Source organism: Juglans regia, chromosome 14 (assembly GCF_001411555.2).
Source record: "Juglans regia cultivar Chandler chromosome 14, Walnut 2.0, whole genome shotgun sequence".
Taxonomy (NCBI): domain Eukaryota; kingdom Viridiplantae; phylum Streptophyta; class Magnoliopsida; order Fagales; family Juglandaceae; genus Juglans; species Juglans regia.
The window spans coordinates 3,666,010-3,685,640 of record NC_049914.1 but is presented as its reverse complement, the minus strand read 5'-3'; the positions used below and the strand labels follow the sequence as shown (position 1 = coordinate 3,685,640).

Genomic DNA, 19,631 nt, shown 5'->3' with positions numbered 1-19,631 from the left:
GCTCTGTTGTGTCAGGTAAATAGAACTCTTTGCCTCCCTAATTCTCAAGGCTTTTCTCCCAAGTTAAATCTACCCATATGAGAGACTTGGAAGATGTTCACCCGATTATTGGCTTTTGGGTATGGTTCAAGAATGGGAAAAACTATCAGAGCACTCCTTGCTCGGTTTCTACCTGATGATAATATATTCCCAATTTATGCCTAAATGTGGTAGGTTGTTGAGTGAGACCATCCAACGTGTTCTTATGGACTGTATTAATGCTCGAATTATAAGGAAAATGGCCTCCTGACCATTGGATTCACCGTCATTAGTAAATGAACTCATCCATGAATGGATTAGAGCCATGGTGATCCAAGTAATTAAGTACCACCATTTCCAATTCCCAAATGTGAATTTGTGGAAGCCAACTTTTCCTAAGAAATATCTTCATTTCGTTAGGGTTGATTTGGTTACACAAAGATAAATTATTTCATCTCATTTAATTGTTACAATTTTTTCAAATTCTCACGTAAAATATAATAAACAATTCAATTTTTTCAAATCTTAAAATAAAAATTATATTAAAAATTTATAATATTTTTTTTAACTTTTAACAAAATATCTCATCTGAACTGCATAATCTCTATTTCTATTTTATACTGTGATATAGACTTCAGACGACAATGAATATGATATAATTCATGCGCATGACCATATCACTTACATAATAAAAATTAATTTATAAGATTTAAATTTAAATTTTATTTTTTTAAATTAAATTATGTTGTGTAAATACTTTATTAAGTGTATTATCTACACCAGTTTATAAATAAATTTTTTATCCCAAAATATCTCTCATCGACCAAATATTAATCTATTCTTTTAAGGTATAAATATGTTTCTTAGATTATTTACCTCTACGTACACTTGCACAATCGGACGTCTGATAATATTAGTACACAATCCGGGCAGGAGATCCGGATCCGAGCGCAACCCCCGCAGCGAAAACCTAAACGTTTGCTGCCCTTTTTCTGGCGGGAAACCGAAAATGCTCTCTTTGTGAGCGAGTGGGTGGCGACTGATCCGAGAGAGAGAATGGGATCGGATGCTCCTCTGCCCAAATGGGCGTCGAAGCCTTGCATAATGGGCATCGATGAAGCTGGACGAGGCCCTGTTTTAGGTCTTCTCTTTTCTTTTCTTTTCTTTTTTTTTTACTTTTTTTTCCTCAGTTTTTTAATCGAAATTTCTGGTTTCTGTAAACTTTGTTCTTGTTTTTCATTATACATACATATATTTGTTTCAGGACCTATGGTGTACGGCTGCTTGTACTGTGCTCGCTCCTATCAGAAAACTCTTTCCGCCTTGAACTTTGCAGGTTCAGCTTCAAATAGCTTTTCTCTATTCATTTGTAACTTTTGTGGAATAATGCTAACTCTTAATTGATGAAACTTTGTATGTTTGATGGGTTTTTTTTTATATGTCCTCATTTTATTAAGCTAATAACTAAAACAACAAATAAAATCAAACGGTTACTAGCCTCCATATAAAGCATTGTTTTTATCATTTATTTAAGGAAGTGCCGTGAAGTCGAAGTAGGCCTATGACAATCTTAATAAAGTTATATTATTTAATACATAAGTGGACCTAAAACCATTAATTCTCTCGATATTTGCTAGCATAGAAATTTCATATAAGTTTTTTGTGCCTCTTTAGGAGAGTGTCTGGTAATTTCTTTAGATATATCCCTGTCTTCAAAGTGAATCAAGCATATTAGTCTTTTGAGAGGACAAAGATATCTCATTTAACATTGAACGTCATTTCAAACTTGAAGTTTAAGAACAAAAACTCGACTATATATATAAAAAATATGGCTTAGCTGATTTCATATTCTTATTTTGCTTTTTTTCTTTCCTTTTTCCCCTCCTTAAATTTCTTAAACACCAAACTGTCTATTTATAATCATAATGGCAAACTAAACAAAGCCAGTGAGCCAAGCTGTCGTACAATACTTACAAAAAGAAAATTTGAATTTTTTTTAATACTCAGAGAAAACTAATATATTGCTATAGAAAGCAACGTAATTACCTGGAAATATGACTATTTGGTCTGATAGGGCCTTGTTATTGGCTGCTCATGGCGCTACCTTAAAGGGGAGGAGTGGCTCCTGGGACTTTTGACTTTTACCTTTGTAGTTCAAAGGATGATATAGTTCACACCGTCTGCTATGAGCTGCTTTCTTGTACAATATGGTCTCAGAAATCACATGACCGACTCAATGACGAGGTGTTCTGTTCTGTTCTCTACAGATTCAAAGACACTAAAAGAAGAGAAGAGGGAGGAGTTGTTTGAGAATTTAAAGGCTGATGACTCAATTGGTTGGGATGTGGATGTCATAGATCCGAAGGAGCTCTCAGCCAAAATGTTAAAGAGGTCAGTAAAAAAGTTAAGAATCTGCATCTGCCTTTTTTGTAGTTTGCTGTTTCTACTGATTTCCTCTTGTTATCAACAGAAATAAGATAAATCTTAATGAAATATCACATGACTCTGCGATTGGCCTCATCAATCGGGTTCTAAACATAGGAGTTCTCCTAACTGAGGTAAAAGTCTTTGTAAATTATTTGAGATTCATTGTTAGCATTAGGCTGGATGCTGTATACATTATACATAAATTTTCAAAGGAGGTTTCCATTTTCAAAAGAAATATCTACTATTGCATATCATTCAGGTTTTCCTGGATACAGTGGGTGATCCTGAGAAGTACAGAATGAAATTGTCTCAAAGGTTTCCTGCTATCAAATTTGTGGTTGCGAAGAAGGCTGATAGTCTTTATCCAGTTGTGAGTGGAGCAAGCATAGTTGCAAAGGTTATTAACTCCACCTTCTCCAAATTGCCTCCATTTTAAAAATTTTTACGCGCCATATCTAAGTTTATCTTTCATTTGACCATGAATGCAGGTCACAAGAGACAGAGCCTTGCGGGAATGGGTGCTTGATGAAACAGCAGATAACACTCACAGGAACTTTGGTTCTGGATACCCTGGAGGTGAAAACTTCTTTCTTCTCTTTTTCATACGCTGTAAGTTTGTAAATATTATATGGTTATTCTATTACGAGGTGTCTGGTTATGTTTTATTTTTATAGATCCTGAAACCAAGGCCTGGTTGGAACATCACAAACACTTGATTTTTGGATTCCCATCGCTGGTACGTTTTAGTTGGGGTACATGCACTCCCTACTTGAAGGACATGGTGGAAGTCTTATGGTCAGTCCTCATTTCACGTTCTCTTGGCAATTCCTATTTCAGTGTTTAGTGTCATATTGATTACTTATAAAAAATAAAAATAAAAAGTGTCAGTTCATATTGAAAACATGCCTGGCTTATATATACTCTATTTTTCAATGTCTATATGCATTCCACTACATGGTTGCCTATAATCTTGAGCATACATGAAATATTGATACTATAATAGCTCGTCGAATAATGATATGATTGTAACTACCTCCCAGAAAATGTGTTATAAAAGATCTAATCAATATATTTAGTACCTCAAGCATCCCATATGGATAGTGAATGAGGATAGCGATACATTAAAATAGTACCTCTATATTTTTCTCTGGCTAAGCTCAGAAATGAACTAAAGTTCAGACACATGCCTTCATTGAGTTGAGCCAAACTAGGTGTATTTTGGAACTTTGTCACGTATGGAATCTCAAATGTCTCTTGATGCCAAAAAAAAAATATATATAGGGGAATACAGTTTTAGGCAGCAACTTTATCATATGTTGGTAACTAATAACATTGCCTTGGGAGTATTGGAATTTTTTATATGATACCTTCAATTGAATGAGGAATTTAGTTAATTCATTTCATAATATCTTCAACTTCACTCTTGTACCTGGGCTATTCCTTTTGCAATTTGATAATAGAATCTTCAATTACTTATCAAAAGAAAAATATCTCCAACTTTTGTTTTATTTGATTTTTATGCTCGAATTCAGAGACTTGTTAGTAGTAAATACGCACCTTATGCTGTTTGAAGCGGTGCTTTGATGTTATCTGATTTATTCCCCAATATAAGATTTTCATTCTAATTTGGAAGAGGCAGAGTAATTCAGACTGGGGTTTTTCCCCTTGATTTACTTTAGGTGCACTTACGGAAAATTCCTTGCTGAGGGCCTATACACCCCTGGGATTAGTCGGGACTTTGTTCCTAGACACCCAGTGCCAATCAAAAAAAGAAGAGACACAGTAGTAAAAAACTCGTTGATAAAAAAGGTAAGGCGGTTCATAACACTATAGGATATATTAGTGTAGTAGCATGACTAGATGGCATCAACTTTATGTTCAGAGCAGATGCTTAGGGTAGTCTTTCTTGGTAAAGGTCAATTTCTTTTTTTTTTCAGTTGTGGATTTGTGTGTGACTTCGAGGGGCTCCTTCTGAACTAGCCATTGGATTTTTTTTTTCTTTCTCAGCTCTTTATGACAAAATCAAATTGAGTAAAACTAGAACCACTTTCCATTGAAGAGGGATGCACCTCTGTAACTGGACACATCCATATATTTGCTGTGAACATCTTAGTTATGTGCCGATGTGATGTGTGTGCGCGTTATCAACATCCATTCCGATATGCCCTTTCCCCACTCATAATCCTTTATGTCAATTTTATTTATATCAGCTCTTTGATCTTCTTGTAGGGAATCTGATAAAATGGACGAAGAAGGCTCTGGTAGTAGTCATGGCAAGCGTCAATTAAAATTAAGCAATGTTGGTTTCACCCCATCCAAGAGGAAGAGTGAAGAAATTGAATCGAGTGGAAAGGGACGCTGCAAGTTTTTCCAGGCTCGCAAACTTGAGCAAGTCGATAATTTCTGACTTGTCCCAGTTTTCTACAAGTTCAAGTAACTATCTTCCTATATTCCATTAGATAATCTTAGGTTATTCCTCCATATGGAATTTTACTTTAGCATGTATAAAGATTGTAGATGCGGGATTCCAGCCTTGCTAGATGTGCAATAATAAAGTGGGGTTCACATTGAAGAATTTGATTGAAAGATTATGGAAAATGATATATTGAGGTTGCTTATCTTATAAATTATTCATGCATCACTATAACTGATGCAGTTAGAAAGAAAGAGTTTCATATTGTTTTTGACCCATGGATTATACCAGATGCATAAACACACTTTCACACATAATTCTTTATAGGTCCTCGGAGAAGGCTCAGTTTTAGTTTTAATGGCTTAATTACAAGAGCCTGCCATTCACCGAAATAGTGCTTCCTATGATGCTGTGAGCATATGACGAGTTGAAATTTTAAAACATAAATAGAGCAGCAGGACTACTTGGTTCTGCTCATATTCATTCTCGGTTTCAATTATTCTATTGAAAAAAATGTTATATCTTTTAATCGTCGTCCTTTCATCATTTCCAAAATCATCCTGTCTCTTTTTTTTTTTTTGGATTTTTTTCTTACTGGATTTATACGTTTAAGATTATCTTGAAAGATCTTCATTTTCCACCCACCGACAAATTAATCTAAGCTACGCAAATGCAGAATAATGTATGGGTGTATCAAGCTTTTGCCAGTGATTTAACCAAAGCCAACACATTATACAGTGTAGCTTATATTTGCAGCAAAACATTAATCCAAGTAAGCCAAGTCCCACAACGGACAACCCTTATGAACAGTAAAAAGCAACATATTTGTTTGTTTCCCGATGTTAGTAATATAAACCTGCAAGGAGAGAGGCCAAGGTGTTTGCAACCAAGATTGAAAGTCCTGGGGAGTTCCGGTTGCGGTTGCCAGACCCACGATGATGGTTCTGGTGGCGGTTATTGGCAGCACCGGCCACATATACTGGGATGGTAGCCGTACCTCCTTGCATATTAGGTGATCTCGAACCACCATTATTTCCATTCTCACCATTGCCATTGGATCCAACACCACCAGTAGCTCCATGACCATGGGCACCTTCAATCTTCCTGTTATGTTTTATACTACTCCCACCACTTTCAGCAACAGAACCGCTGGCATACCTGCTAGCAAACTTTGCTCCCAAGTGAGTTGGATCTGCAAATGCGACATTAGGAATCAAGACATGGTTTTTGTTATGTCGAGTTTTTTAATCCAAGTGTTAGTAATCTGCGAGGATTAAGTTAGTTGATGCTAAATGCTGATGCGGGATTATTAAGTAATCCAATCTTAGGTTAGATGTCTGTGCCAAATTCGTCAAGCCAGGACAAGATCAACGCGGTCCATTCTCAAAGTATTAATCTAAGATTGAACTGGAGTCTCTCCTACTAATCTTCACTGATGCTAAAAAGAACGCAAGTGATAGCAAACCAATGGCAGAAACAGCGTATGATGCAGAAGAGATCTAATCAGGTTTCAGTGGGTGCTCCCTCTTCAAGTATAGAGTACAGACAGCAGTAGGAATAAGGTTCGCTTCATTTTGTGCATGATATCCTCTGCTCTTTATATATGATGAATGTATGGGAACCTTGAAACATCTTAATCAACAAATTCATATCCTCTGCTATTTATATATGATGAATGCATGGGAATCTTAAAACATCTTAATCAACGAATTCTAAGCTTCTTACTGCCACCGAATGGTTCGAGGTAAAATATATGATTTCCCTGTTGTAGTACTATAGGAATTTTCTACAGCTGTATAAGAATCCATTTTTAATGTGGAGACAGGAATTTTTTGCCATTTGAGAGATTCGAAGTTTCATTTATGTTATGTCCTAATTAAGAAGAAATCTAGTTTTGATACCGTTGAGTCTTTTTGCCAAAAGGCTGTAGTCTCTTCTAAAGTGGAAGGTCTCAGGTTAACCTTGTCATGTGCTATTGTTTCATGAACTAAAGGAGCTAATAATCTTAATTACATTTCACTATTTCAGTATGTGATTCTCTTAAATCAATCACATCTAAACTAGCAGCATGAATTCTACTTAGATCGTGTAGTTTATTCTTCTGAGTATCATGTCCTTGCAATCTCCGATTTAATCCATTGTTGACTGCACTTTGAACATGGGATTGTAGCAAAAGAATTATAACTTCTGTTATTGGTAAGTATGGATCATATAAGTCTCAAAAGTTCAGTGCCTGAGAAGCAAGGATGTTAGGAATTACTGGTTGAAAAGCCCGTCTAAAGAGAACTCAAACAACTTAAAAATGAGTTTCTGACTCAAACTATGTCTAAAAAGAACTGAAAAAGGTAAGCAAGGAAAATATAATACAGGGGGGTATACTGCCTTCTGAAGAGAAGATGAAGGTGCAGAAATACAAAGGTATGAGAATAATGTGGAGTGTGGTGGAGGTTGTGTAGTAAAGCTCAAAGAAAGATAAAGGGTTAGTACAGTACCTGAAGAAAGCAAGACCTTCTGAAGAGGGGATGAAGTTGAACAAATACATATGTAAGAGAAGAATATGAGAAACAACCCTTTTTCTTTACTACCCATCTGCCTTCCTCCTAGCAATATATGCATAGAGCTTCTGAACTGTATCCTCGAAATCCTCTCTGTTTGTATGTGCATCCATATAATATAATAAAGTAGTTCTATTGAACTATCTTTTATAGAGGTATATATGAGTAAAGTAGAGAATATGGGAGAGACCTTATCTTTTAACTCGGAGGTGATGATATCATTCGACAGAAAAGATAGTGGCAATAGTATATGCCCCAATAATGATCATAGAAAAGAAAAAGGACCACTTTGGACAATGGTTTGCCTCTTTTTCTGGCTGAAAATCAAACCCACTTTCCTTTCTGGTCCACAGAAAGAGCATTAATCTTGTTTATGAAACTGGTGTCACCATACCATCTGTCATCTCTGAATCACAGTCCTCCTCCATGACCGGTTTCACGAGGATAAATATATAATTCTCTCATCATTTGTTTACATAAATATTATTAGGAGTCATGATACTTCTGATTAACGGATTACAGAAGTATTCAATTTCATTTCTTGAGAGAACAGATTTTCCATGAGGATCGAGCAGTACACTACAATTTCCGGATCATGACATGTGACACATGAAGTACGATTGGGACAAAGAATCGTTTTTTGTTTTTGTTTTAAATGGAAAGACAGATAGAAATATTGAAAAAGGAACTCATTCATGATGTTTAGAGTATAGATGGTAGTAAAAAAAAAAGTTATACATCAGTCACTATTCACACCTCATCCACTAGTTTTTTCATCCGTGTTTAAGGAGGACGATGCCCAAAGGAAGAGACCCGATTCGGATGAGGAATCTATTCTGTCCGCCCAAAAAGTTAAGTTGATACAATGTGCCAAAGCCTGATCAAAATATATAGAGAAATGATCTGTATAAACTGTTCAAATACATAAGTCTTTTATTGCAAAGATCAGATTCGTTGTTCTGACCACCTTTTAGCTTAATTATATTGTTATTTGAGAAAGTACAAGTATGGAAAGTACTTGCGTGCGTGCTTAACCATCATAAATATGCTTTGAACAGAAAGGATTGAGATGAATCGAGACAGCATATATCTACATGCAGAAGCTCCGACAAACGTGATAGAAACGAAAAAGATCAGCATCACAAGAAGTCAGAGATATTAGGCAAATTAAGGGTACGTTTGGATACAGAAGTGAGAAGAAACGGTTTCTTTACAAATTATTTTATTTTATTTAATTTTAATTAATAATCTCATTATTATTTACAAATCATCTCAATCTATATCAAATAATCTTATCTCACTATCCAAACAAAATTTATAAATCGCAGCAACAGTTACAAAACTATAATAGGAGCGCGAGCGCGAGCGCGCGTACGGAGGTTGCTATAGAGTCATGATTTGTAATCGGTTACGTACACGTACCTACGTTGCTACATGCAAAAGTTGGCTATCTTGAATGTTCTTTCTCACATTAGAAGTACTATAGATAATATAGTACTTCAAATTATATCACGTCAAATTATATTATTTTGTACATTTATTTTTATGTAATTTTTTTTTATAAATAAAATATTCTTCTTTTAAAATAACATCATATGAGACTCAATGAAATGGGAGATATACAATTGATTCATTTACGATAAATCTCTTATCTCTCTCTCTCGAGATTTACAAGAAGAGGAGGACTTGATCTGGAAAGTACATTTGCTAGCTGATGTAGATTAATTTTACATGAGAAACCTATTGATGAGTGTTAGGATTTTAGATATATATACATGCAATGATATTGTTGATTTGAAACACGATTAATTATGTAATTAATGGTTGAACATGCATCTTGATGAATGTGTTAATATATTTTTAGATCATCATGTGGAATTAGGACGTTGATCTTTCATTTGCATCATGCATATATGGCCAGTAATTAATATTATATATAATGTATTATTTAATTGGTGTAACACTACAAAAAATCTACCCATTTGCTGTGAGGTATTTTCACCGCAAAGGGCATACTTTTCGCTGCAAAACATTTTACCCGACAGAAATTCTTTTGCAGGCGATGCACATGTCGCTGCAAAAGAAATAACCTGTGATTTCCGTTCTTTTGCAGGCGGACATATTTGTGGCGGCCCAAAATCGCCGCAAAATTTATTTTTTACAGTGAATTTCTCATTTGTCAGAACAAGAATGCGGCTACAGTAAATTATGGTCTCTTGCGTCCAAAAATTATTCGCCCCAATTATTTTTGGCCGTTAAAAAGGTTTTTTTCTTGTAGCATGTTTTTGTTTTTTGGTTTTGTTAATCAGAAGCAAATAATTTGTGGAGTATTGGTGAATCACGTGTTCGTTCTTTTGTTTTTTTCTTCTTCTTTAATATATATGTTTTACATAAAAATACTAATGACTTTCACAGCAATATATTAGAGTACTAACATCGGATAATATTTTTAGGATAACTTTTAAGATTTTGTTTCGGTAAATAATTGAAAATAAGTAATTTTTGTGGATAAATTATAACATCCCAATAGAATGTCAAAATCACATGGTTTATACTCTAAAAAGATTAGTCAATGATATAATTGAAGCCCCATTAGAATTTTATAAAGAGCAAGAACTTCTACTTCTCAAATAATGTGGGATCTCATATACTATACACTCTTATCCTTATCATATGAGGTGTCACAATCTCTCCTTTTCAATTTCCGACGTTCTTGTCGGACCAATCCATCGTATGTGGCACGGCTCAAGTCTCATATTTTTAGTTGAGATAGTCTCTGATACTATTTGTAATGCTCAAATCATATAACCTAAACTCCAAAATGATTAGTTAATGATATAATTGGAGCTCTATTAGAATCTTATAAAGAGCACGAACTTTTACTTCTCAAGTAATGTAAGATTATATACATCACCTATCATTATCCTTATTATATGGGGTGTCACATAAATTATTCTACGGAAAATATTTGAAATAAAATGGTCATTATTAATAATTTTTTTCTTGGTAAATCTACTCAAAAGCTCAAGGAATTAACCATCATTCAAAACTTACGACTGGTAGAGATGTAACTAATTGAACTGCAAAGACCATTAAATTAAGGATATTAATTTACTTGCAGCCTCCTCGTGCTCCTCACACCTTATAGAAAGATTAGGTACATTCTTATTTAATTAATTTGCTTAAAAAAATAAAATGAAATTGTTTAAGTTTTTTGGGAGCTATAGTCAATGTAAAGTGAAGAAATGATAGTAGCCCATTTTGGAGGGCTTGGCTGCTATAAATTGACTGGACCCAAAAAATAAAAAATAAAAAAAGTAGGTGGGATTCAATTGACTCGTGAGAGAACTATCATTCTTGTGGCCAAAGGAGATCGATGACTTGGTGACTGTGAAACTCGTGAGAGAACTATCATTATTGCAAACTGAGAAATTTGTGCAACACATTGGTATATATATCTTGTCATCCACCAACCATCCAATGTTCCTTTCACCTGGCCACTAAAAAGACACAAGATGACAAGATAGAGTAATCTGATATTTTATTTTTAAGAGAAATTTAAATTTAAATTCTTGTAAATTATATTTTTATTATTAAATGATATGCTTTATATACCGATTTATAAATATAATATAATATATTTTCTTTCTATTACTTTGTACTAAAAGTGGAAAAGAAAATTAGCAGTAGTATGTGAGCTTGACTTTCATCAATATGCTTCCACTGAATAACTCATGCAAATGCAATAAGAGGAATATTATGCATCAGTTATTATTCATTCTCACATTCTATATTTAAAATTTTTTCATAGGATATGAGATGTGCAATGGTAAATAGTAACTGATGAGAATAATTTTTCATACAACAAATATGAGAATCCCACTAAACCCATGCAAGTTGGGATTTGATTGCATGCATTGATCATCTACTTCAAGTGTTGTCCTTTTGCTTATTTCCTATGATGAATCCAAAGCTTGGATTCATATTTTTGTCAGGTAATACTATCCATAAAAAAAATATGGCAAGATTTGTAAGGAAAATGATTCTAGCGTTTGTTTTTGTTTTTTTATATATATTTCAGTGCCACATCATTTCTTATATAATAAGATTGCCATGGAATTGAAAAGTATTGATGTTAAGATTATTATTATTATTTTTTATTTTTAAATGACAATAGGAACATCATTCTCAATATTCATTATATTTTAAGTATATTTCACCACTTTCATCAATAAAAATAAAATGCAATTCAAAGTATCTTTTCAATGAAGTCAATCACTTTCATGAATAAAAGCAAAATTACTGAAAATGCAATACAAAAATATTTCTCAAAATTATCAAAGGCAATTATACGTAGAATTCTCAAAATATTTTAATTATCGAAATGATTATTAGTAAAATTATATATTTTTTAGTTTTTTTTAATAATTAAGAATGTTAAAAAAATATTTAAAAAATGATAAAAAAAAAATTAAAATATAACATGAGTGATAAAAGGAGGAAAAGACTGGTCGGAAGGGTATCATTACCCTATTATACAAAGCAAGCCGGAAAAATTGAAAATAAAAATGGGTCAACCCAAAAGAGTTGTGTTATTTGAGTTGAGTTTAGGGATGAAAACCTCGAAATAATCGAAAAAATATGTATTGGGTCAAACCCAGAAACTCAATCAAAATACTTGGGGTCCAGTCGGCGCACGCCATTCCTCGTGAATCTCTGCATTTACACCAAACGTACGACAGTGGCTCTTTGTTAGGTTGGGATGTCCTTGATCCAGGATTCCACCATGTCATTGAAAACCTCCTCCTCTCTAAAAACGCTCCATTTATGATAATGAAGCTCTGGTGGCTCCGGCGGATCTCTCCTAACTCGTTATTTTAATATATATACACACACACACACAAAACAAGAACAAGAATTCAACTTCAAGCACGGCGATGGGTCCCACCTTCCCTAAAATTCCAAACCCAAAGAGTTCAACCACGACAATTTGAAGAGGAGAGTGAGAAGAGAGAGCTAACAAAGTCAGTATTCTTCCTTTTGTCCTCCCGCTCTCTCTATTTACTTGTCATATAAGGCGATATACCCTTCCACGACTCTCTCACATTGCTCTCAGATTCATATTCAATCTGGTTTCGCTCACTTTGCTTTTGCGAAAATGGCGGTTGAGGCTGAGAAATGGGTGCATATGGTGACGGCGCAGACCCCGACGAACATAGCGGTGATTAAGTACTGGGGAAAGAGGGACGAGACCCTAATCCTTCCCGTTAATGATAGCATCAGCGTCACGCTTGATCCCGATCACCTCTGCACCATCACCACCGTCGCCGTCAGCCCCTCCTTTGACCGCGACCGCATGTGGCTCAATGGCAAGGTAAGTCTAGTAGAAAGAAAGTTTTTTCTCTGCCTTTTTTGGCTCTTTCTCAATTCCCTCGGAACTAAGATGTGTTTGGCTGTTGAGAAAGCGGGGTGAAAGAATAATAGAAAATTTTGTTTCTTTAGTCAAACTGCTTTGTTTGATACCATACAGGACCGTTTGTTCAAAGAGTAAGTGTCGGGGAGGCAAAGAGATTGGAATTTGGAACGCTTAAATTATTCGGTGTCTATTCATAATGATTTTTGAATCGGTGAATATTGGAGTTGACTGGATTCGGCTTCATATAATTGATCAGCTTCAAGAACCGAAAATTCAGATTTGGCTTCACGCAAACGTATAGATGTTTCTGGGTGGCCGTTATAAGGACCTAATAAAAGAAACGAAGAGAGAGACACATCTATAATTATAGTGATTGATGATGTATGGGGAAAAAATAAATCGTAATTTTGATCATTAACCTGATTGAAGCATGGAAATGCATTACTATTTCAGATTTACAAAACAAGACCTTTCCCTCTAGCGGAAATGAAACATCGAATTAGTCCTTCTCGTCATTCTTTTTATCCTAAATACCGTGATCCTTTGACTTTTGAAGTTAATTCATGGTGTCTTTTGTTTCTGTTGGTTGGTGTAGGAGATTTCCCTTTCCGGCGGCAGGTTCCAAAGTTGTCTGAGGGAAATTCGCAGTCGTGCTAGTGATGTTGAGGATGAGGAAAACGGTATCAAAATTGCAAAGAAGGATTGGGAAAAACTGCACTTACATATTGCTTCTTACAACAATTTCCCTACTGCTGCCGGTTTAGCCTCATCAGCGGCTGGGCTTGCTTGTCTTGGTATGATCTAGTTGCCCCAATTTTCTTTTCATATTGTGTTGTTTTATTAAAATGCGTTAGTGGTTCAGGCCTTTACTTTTGAGCATTAAACTGCCTCATCCCTGCAATATGAATGATCATTGAATCGGTTTTCCTCTATACAGCAACTAATGACATCAAAAGATTTTTTCTTTCCTTGATATAGATGTGGTTTCGGCCTATTGACAGTACATGTCTACTCCTTTAGTAGAGCCTCATTAAAATCTCTTGACTCTGCATGTTTTTGTCAATCAGTCTATTAATTGCATGATTTTTAAGAAATCCAAACTATTCTACCATGACTTTTAAATATTAAAATTCAGTTCAAAGTTTCTTTTATCATATTGTAGACAGCCAAGTTATACATTTTGTATCATCAAATTCTGGTGATTCTCTCATGGTTACTTTTCAAATGGGTTAACATGTGTTTGGTGCAAAGAGTTTTGATAGGGATCAGCCACTGTAGCGGTGCACACATTGCACACCCTACGTGGTTTTTTTGTTTTGTTTTTGGGTTCTTCCTTAAAACCAGTCCTCGCAGCCCCTCCCCCTCCCCCTTCCCATTTCTCTCTTCTCACGCGTGTCCCCGTCGCAACTCAGATCTGCCGCCGCCGCCGTCGATTGGGCCTCCCATCGCAGCCATCAACCACCACCACCACCGAGCCCTTCCTCCTCCCCCAGCCCGAGGCCCGTAGCTCCTCCCTCTTCCCTCGCACGCACGCCCTCTCTCTCTACATAGTTTCCCCATTTCACGGTTCACATTCCGCCACATACATCCATGCGTCACCGCCCACGAGCACGCCGGACCTCCACCTCTCAGCCATACCCTCCTTCCCCCGCCCACACCGACCTTTCTCTCTCCTTCACATGCCCTCTCCCTCACAGGTCCTCTCTCCCTCATGGCCAAATCTGCACCACCAGACCACCATGCCGCCACCTCGACAGTTGACGGCACCACTAGCTCCACCGTAGCCTCCCCATGACCACCCCTTTCAGATCCTGCAGAGGATGGGCGACGCGGGGGGGATGGGGGAGATAATGAGCGAAGCGGGGGGGGGGGGAGAGGATGGGCGACGCGGGAGGAGAGTGAAAGTAAAAATAATTTGAAACGGGTGAAATGAGAGGGAACGTGCGGAACGTGGGTTTTGTTGTAGGGAGTTTCTGGTCATTTCACTTAAAGCCACATAGGGTGTGTTTTGGCTGATGCCAATACTTTTGCTTGGTGCAAAATAACTCAATATAACTGGTCCTCTGATACTGCACTTAAGTTGGTGTTTTCCATACACATGTTTGAGCTTGCACTTGTATATCTTAGTATACAAAGAATCCAAAAAAAAAATAGTATATCTTTTGCTATTTTATTATTTTACAACCAACCTCAAATCTTTTTTAGCTTGATTATAATGGAACTTGAAAAGTGAGCAGATTATGGAAAATTACCTCATAATAGCCATTCCTATATCTAATTCCTACATACATCTGCCAATGGAACGACGAGCATACTGTGGGTGTTCTTGTTTGTATATTATTAAATATATGGAATATATGGCCACCTATAGTACATAAATCCAATTAAAGAATAAAGTACGTATTTGTACTATGAAGTTAGGATATTCTGCATCTGCTTGGAGAAATCGATCCTTGGGTACTTCAGCTTTAAATTAGCTGGTTTAAAAATCATATATTAGAGAACATATTGCCGACCCTAAGTGCATGCAATTATTCTTTTTATTTGCAGTTTTTTCCCTTGCGAAGTTAATGAATGTGAAAGAAGATCAAAGCAAGCTCTCTGCTATTGCAAGGTATCTCTTTCATTGCTAATACATGTCCAATCTTAAGGATTTTAGTTGCTGAGACCGAATGTCTAGTACCTCTATAAGGAGGGACCCTAGAATAATTGTTAAAATTGGCAATGATGTTTCTTTTTAACTAATACAGGCAAGGCTCAGGCAGTGCTTGTCGCAGCTTATATGGTGGGTTTGTCAAGTGGATCATGGGAAAAGTATGTTCATTTTCTCATGTTTATTTAGGTGCTCTCTGTTAAGAAAGCAATTTTTTTTAGCATTTAGTTTTGATCCTTTATATATTAATTTGTTAAGGATGAGGATGGAAGGGACAGCCTTGCAGTTCAACTTGCAGATGAGAAACACTGGGATGATCTTGTTATTATCATTGCTGTGGTATGGTTCTCCCCTTTATTCTTCACTGTGAATGAGGTTTGTGGTGAATTTGAGCAGTAGACAAATTTATGTTCCGGTGTATAAGTTCAACTTCTTTAAGAATTGCCTTTGGGGTGATGGAGAGCCATGCACACGAGAGGTATACAAAGTATGATGAAAGATGTTTTTAGTGTCTAATGTGCTTGCTGAATTATCATTATGACGTTCATCTGAATATATATGCTAGACTGTAGTATCATCATAATCGTCATTGGTTATTAGTGTGGTGTAATGTGTATGCTAAGCTGCCTGATGAGTATCTGATGTTTAATTGCTCATACTATTCCTGGTTGTTTTGTTGATTCAATCTCAATTTATTTATTTTTATTTTAGGTAAGTTCAAGGCAGAAGGAAACGAGTAGCACAACTGGAATGCGTGAAACTGTTGAAACAAGTTTGCTTTTAAAACATAGAGCAAAGGTATTTTCATTCATCTTATCTTCCAAATAGTGGCCACTGCCTACGGTGATATAAAATTGGTGGGTTTTGTATGGTTTTGGAAAATAAGATAGGGTTAGTTGTCGTGTCTTCTATGAGATCAATTTTAGGATCAACTCATATTTTCCTTTATAAACTAACGAGAAGTGCTAGATCTACATGAATATTTGAAAAACAAGTTTATAAACTGGTGTGGCTTCATATCAAAAAGTGTTTGATATAAACTACTTTATAACAAAAAGTGTTTTACAATCTAATGTATCATATCAAACCACATCAGTTTGTAAGTTTCATTTTATAAGATTCATGTGTAGACCAAGCATTTCTCTAAATAAATGTAACTTATACAAAAAATAATATATGGAACCTTTGGTCCTTTTATAAAACTTTATTTTAATTTTAATTTTCACGTCTCTTCCTGCTCTGCCTCTTTCCCTCTCTTCTTTTCTTCAAGGGCATGTCTTTTAAGTTCCATTATTATTCAACTCTCTCATATGGTTGAAATTGGATTGAACTTTTGAGTATGATGTTCTCCTCTTTTTTTATTTTATAAGTAATCGGTATTTTTTTTTTTTATGTTCTCCTCTTTTCGGACTGTAACAGGAAATAGTACCAAAACGCATACTAAAAATGGAAGAAGCCATAAAAAATCGTGACTTCACATCTTTTGCACAATTGACCTGTGCTGATAGCAACCAGTTTCACGCTGTTTGCCTGGACACATCTCCCCCAATATTCTACATGAATGATACATCCCATAGGCAAGTTCTGCCTTTTTGGTTATATAGCTTTGATTATGTCTTTATTTTTTCATTGAGCAGCAGCATTAGCTAATGAAATAATTATTTTTCAGGATAATCAGTATTGTTGAAAAATGGAATCGATCTGAAGGAACGCCTCAGGTTTGATTTTATTTCTCCTTTTTCTTTTCTGGAAACCTTTGTGATTGTATTTAGAAACAGATTGGACCTAGGTTCCCAGGTTGAATATTGCTTTGTGAATGATTTTTTTTAGTATATGATGGAAAATAATTTCTGGCACACAAGAAAAAAAGAAGCAAAAATGGAAAATGGTTATAGATGAAGAAAGTTTCTTTATAATTCAACATTACGGCTTGCAAGGGTTCTAAACTTCTATACCTTATGCAATGATAAAAGAGGATTTGTTCTGGCCTCTAATACACATGATTGACAAAGTTGAAGCTTCTGCCATCTCTAGATTAGAGATTAGAAGTGCAGTTTCCAAGAAGTTTTCAAAATTTTAGTCATTGAAACAATATCTTTTAAGACCTTTCTAAAATTTAAAATTTCATGTATTGGGAAAAATCTAAACTATGAATTATTTTTTATGGGGTAAGTTTTTCCTGCAATTTCTCTTAAAAGCACAAAGCCTTGGAATATTGTGATCCCTTTTTTTCATTTTTCTAAAGCAGTCATAAAACCCTCTCAACTTCAGTGTAGAATTTGGCTTTGGCTTCATGATTGCTAAACTGCTTCCCAGCCTTGATTGCATTATACTGTTCATCATTTATCCAACAATCGGTCAGTGATTAGATTGGTTATTTTAATTTTGCTTCTGTTGAAACGGATAATACATAAATCATAGACTGCCTTGCCTCTTGGAACTTTGTTATTTTGCCTAGATTGAATATGACTGTGAAAAACCCGACAGGTGGCATATACTTTTGATGCTGGCCCGAATGCAGTGATGATTGCTCGTGATAGAAAGGCTGCTACCCTTTTACTTCAGAGGCTGCTCTTCTACTTCCCTCCAAATTCAGATACAGATCTGAACAAGTAATGTCTTTGGATTTTACACCTACGATATAGCATTGCATTAGGATTGATGCGATACGAATTCATTGTCCTAGTGAAAATTTCATACATTTTTACTCATCATAAAAAAATTCAGACATTTTTATTTTTGTATGGCAGCCGGCTTGGCAACTTTTCTGATGGTACTTTTTTTTTTCTCCTTGTTTCTTTTGCATATCTTTCAGTTACATTGTTGGTGATAAGTCCATTTTACAAGATGCTGGGCTTGAGGGGATAAAGGATGTGGAAGGTTTGCCCCCACCTCCAGAAATTAAGGATGGCATTCCATCCCAGAAATACAAGGGGGATGTTAGTTATTTTATCTGCACGAGACCTGGGAGAGGTCCAGTTTTGCTTTCTAATAAGAATCAGGCTCTTCTCAACCCCGAAAACGGGCTTCCCAAGTAAGTTCGGAGTATGCTATTTTCCTATGCTTAATCCTTTTGCTGTCTCAAAGGGCTGGAGTATCTTCATCAATCTGATGTCTTTTAGAGTGTGACTGCGGTCACTTTAAAATGACTGAATATGTCAATTGTAATTTATTTTTCTCGTTCTGGATAATTTTCTAAGGTTTATGTTAGTCCTTTTGACATGGTTACAAATAAGTTGTGTATTGCCTTCTGAGATTTCAGCTGTAACTTAGGAGGCTTGTCACTGTTGGATCAGTCCCCTCAGTAATTGTTTGAATAAAGAGTTATATCCTTTTTGCTTTCAGTTCACTCGTGGGAAAATAAAAGGTAAAAAAAAAGATGGGAAAGTTACAGTTTGTCACTCTAATTTCCTTTTCTTTAAGCACATATCCAAAACTATAGTTTTTGCCTTTGGAATATTAGCTGATAACCTTTAGACTGTTTGTATCTGGATACACTAAATGCTGTCAAGAAAATCTTCTGGCTGGGATTTCCTAAGGGGACATTCATATAATATTTGTCTGAGTCACATTGGAAGAACTGAACTGTTCTGACTGGGATTGAATCTATTTGCCTCATTTGGTTATACTGAGGAGATAAAATGATAAATATATAAATAGTAATGAAATTATTTAAATTAAGATATTTTATGGAGTTTTTGAAAATGATTGAGAAAAAAGTTGAATAAAAATATTATAAAATTAAAATATTGTTAGAATTTAATATTATTTTTATTTTGAGATTTTAAAAAAGTTGAATAATTTTTTATATTTTGTTTAGAAGTTTAAAAAAATTGTAATGATTAGGTAATTATTAAATAAAAATGTTGACAATTTGAAATTAAAAAATATTTGTTTTTAAATCGTGAGATGTGATATGATGAGATGTGTTGAGACCAAACATGCCTTAATATTTTGGAAAATGATAGAGCCATCGTTGGTGGCTCCCGCTGGGAGGCACCCCTGGCTCTATCATTTGTTTTTTGATGTGTTTTTTTTACAATTATTTTTATATAGATTTTTTTAACAATTTTAAATATTTAAAAAAAATTATAATATTATTAAAACATACTTCCTTAATCATGAAGTAAAAAAAAATTATTTTTTTTA

General features: G+C 35.2%; 3 protein-coding genes across 3 annotated transcripts; 2 read left to right on the top strand and 1 right to left on the bottom strand.

Moving 5' to 3' along the window:
* Positions 1 to 904: 904 nt before the first annotated feature.
* On the top strand, positions 905 to 5,063 carry LOC108985733 (ribonuclease H2 subunit A). Its single transcript, XM_018958151.2, has 8 exons — positions 905 to 1,159; positions 1,283 to 1,354; positions 2,286 to 2,409; positions 2,489 to 2,576; positions 2,705 to 2,842; positions 2,934 to 3,021; positions 3,120 to 3,240; positions 4,675 to 5,063. Exons 1-8 carry the CDS (start codon positions 1,075 to 1,077, stop codon positions 4,850 to 4,852), a joined length of 894 nt encoding a protein of 297 aa, XP_018813696.1. The 5' UTR covers positions 905 to 1,074; the 3' UTR covers positions 4,853 to 5,063.
* Positions 5,064 to 5,529: 466 nt separating this feature from the next.
* On the bottom strand, positions 5,530 to 7,530 carry LOC108985731. The gene is made up of 2 exons (XM_018958147.2): positions 7,351 to 7,530; positions 5,530 to 6,050 (listed from the first exon to the last, which is right to left on the bottom strand). Exons 1-2 carry the CDS (start codon positions 7,520 to 7,522, stop codon positions 5,701 to 5,703), a joined length of 522 nt encoding a protein of 173 aa, XP_018813692.1. The 5' UTR covers positions 7,523 to 7,530; the 3' UTR covers positions 5,530 to 5,700.
* Positions 7,531 to 12,059: 4,529 nt separating this feature from the next.
* On the top strand, positions 12,060 to 18,831 carry LOC108985489 (diphosphomevalonate decarboxylase MVD2, peroxisomal-like). Its single transcript, XM_018957794.2, has 10 exons — positions 12,060 to 12,787; positions 13,425 to 13,623; positions 15,380 to 15,443; positions 15,580 to 15,643; positions 15,741 to 15,821; positions 16,194 to 16,280; positions 16,902 to 17,059; positions 17,152 to 17,200; positions 17,970 to 18,094; positions 18,298 to 18,831. Exons 1-10 carry the CDS (start codon positions 12,572 to 12,574, stop codon positions 18,518 to 18,520), a joined length of 1,266 nt encoding a protein of 421 aa, XP_018813339.2. The 5' UTR covers positions 12,060 to 12,571; the 3' UTR covers positions 18,521 to 18,831.
* Positions 18,832 to 19,631: the final 800 nt, after the last annotated feature.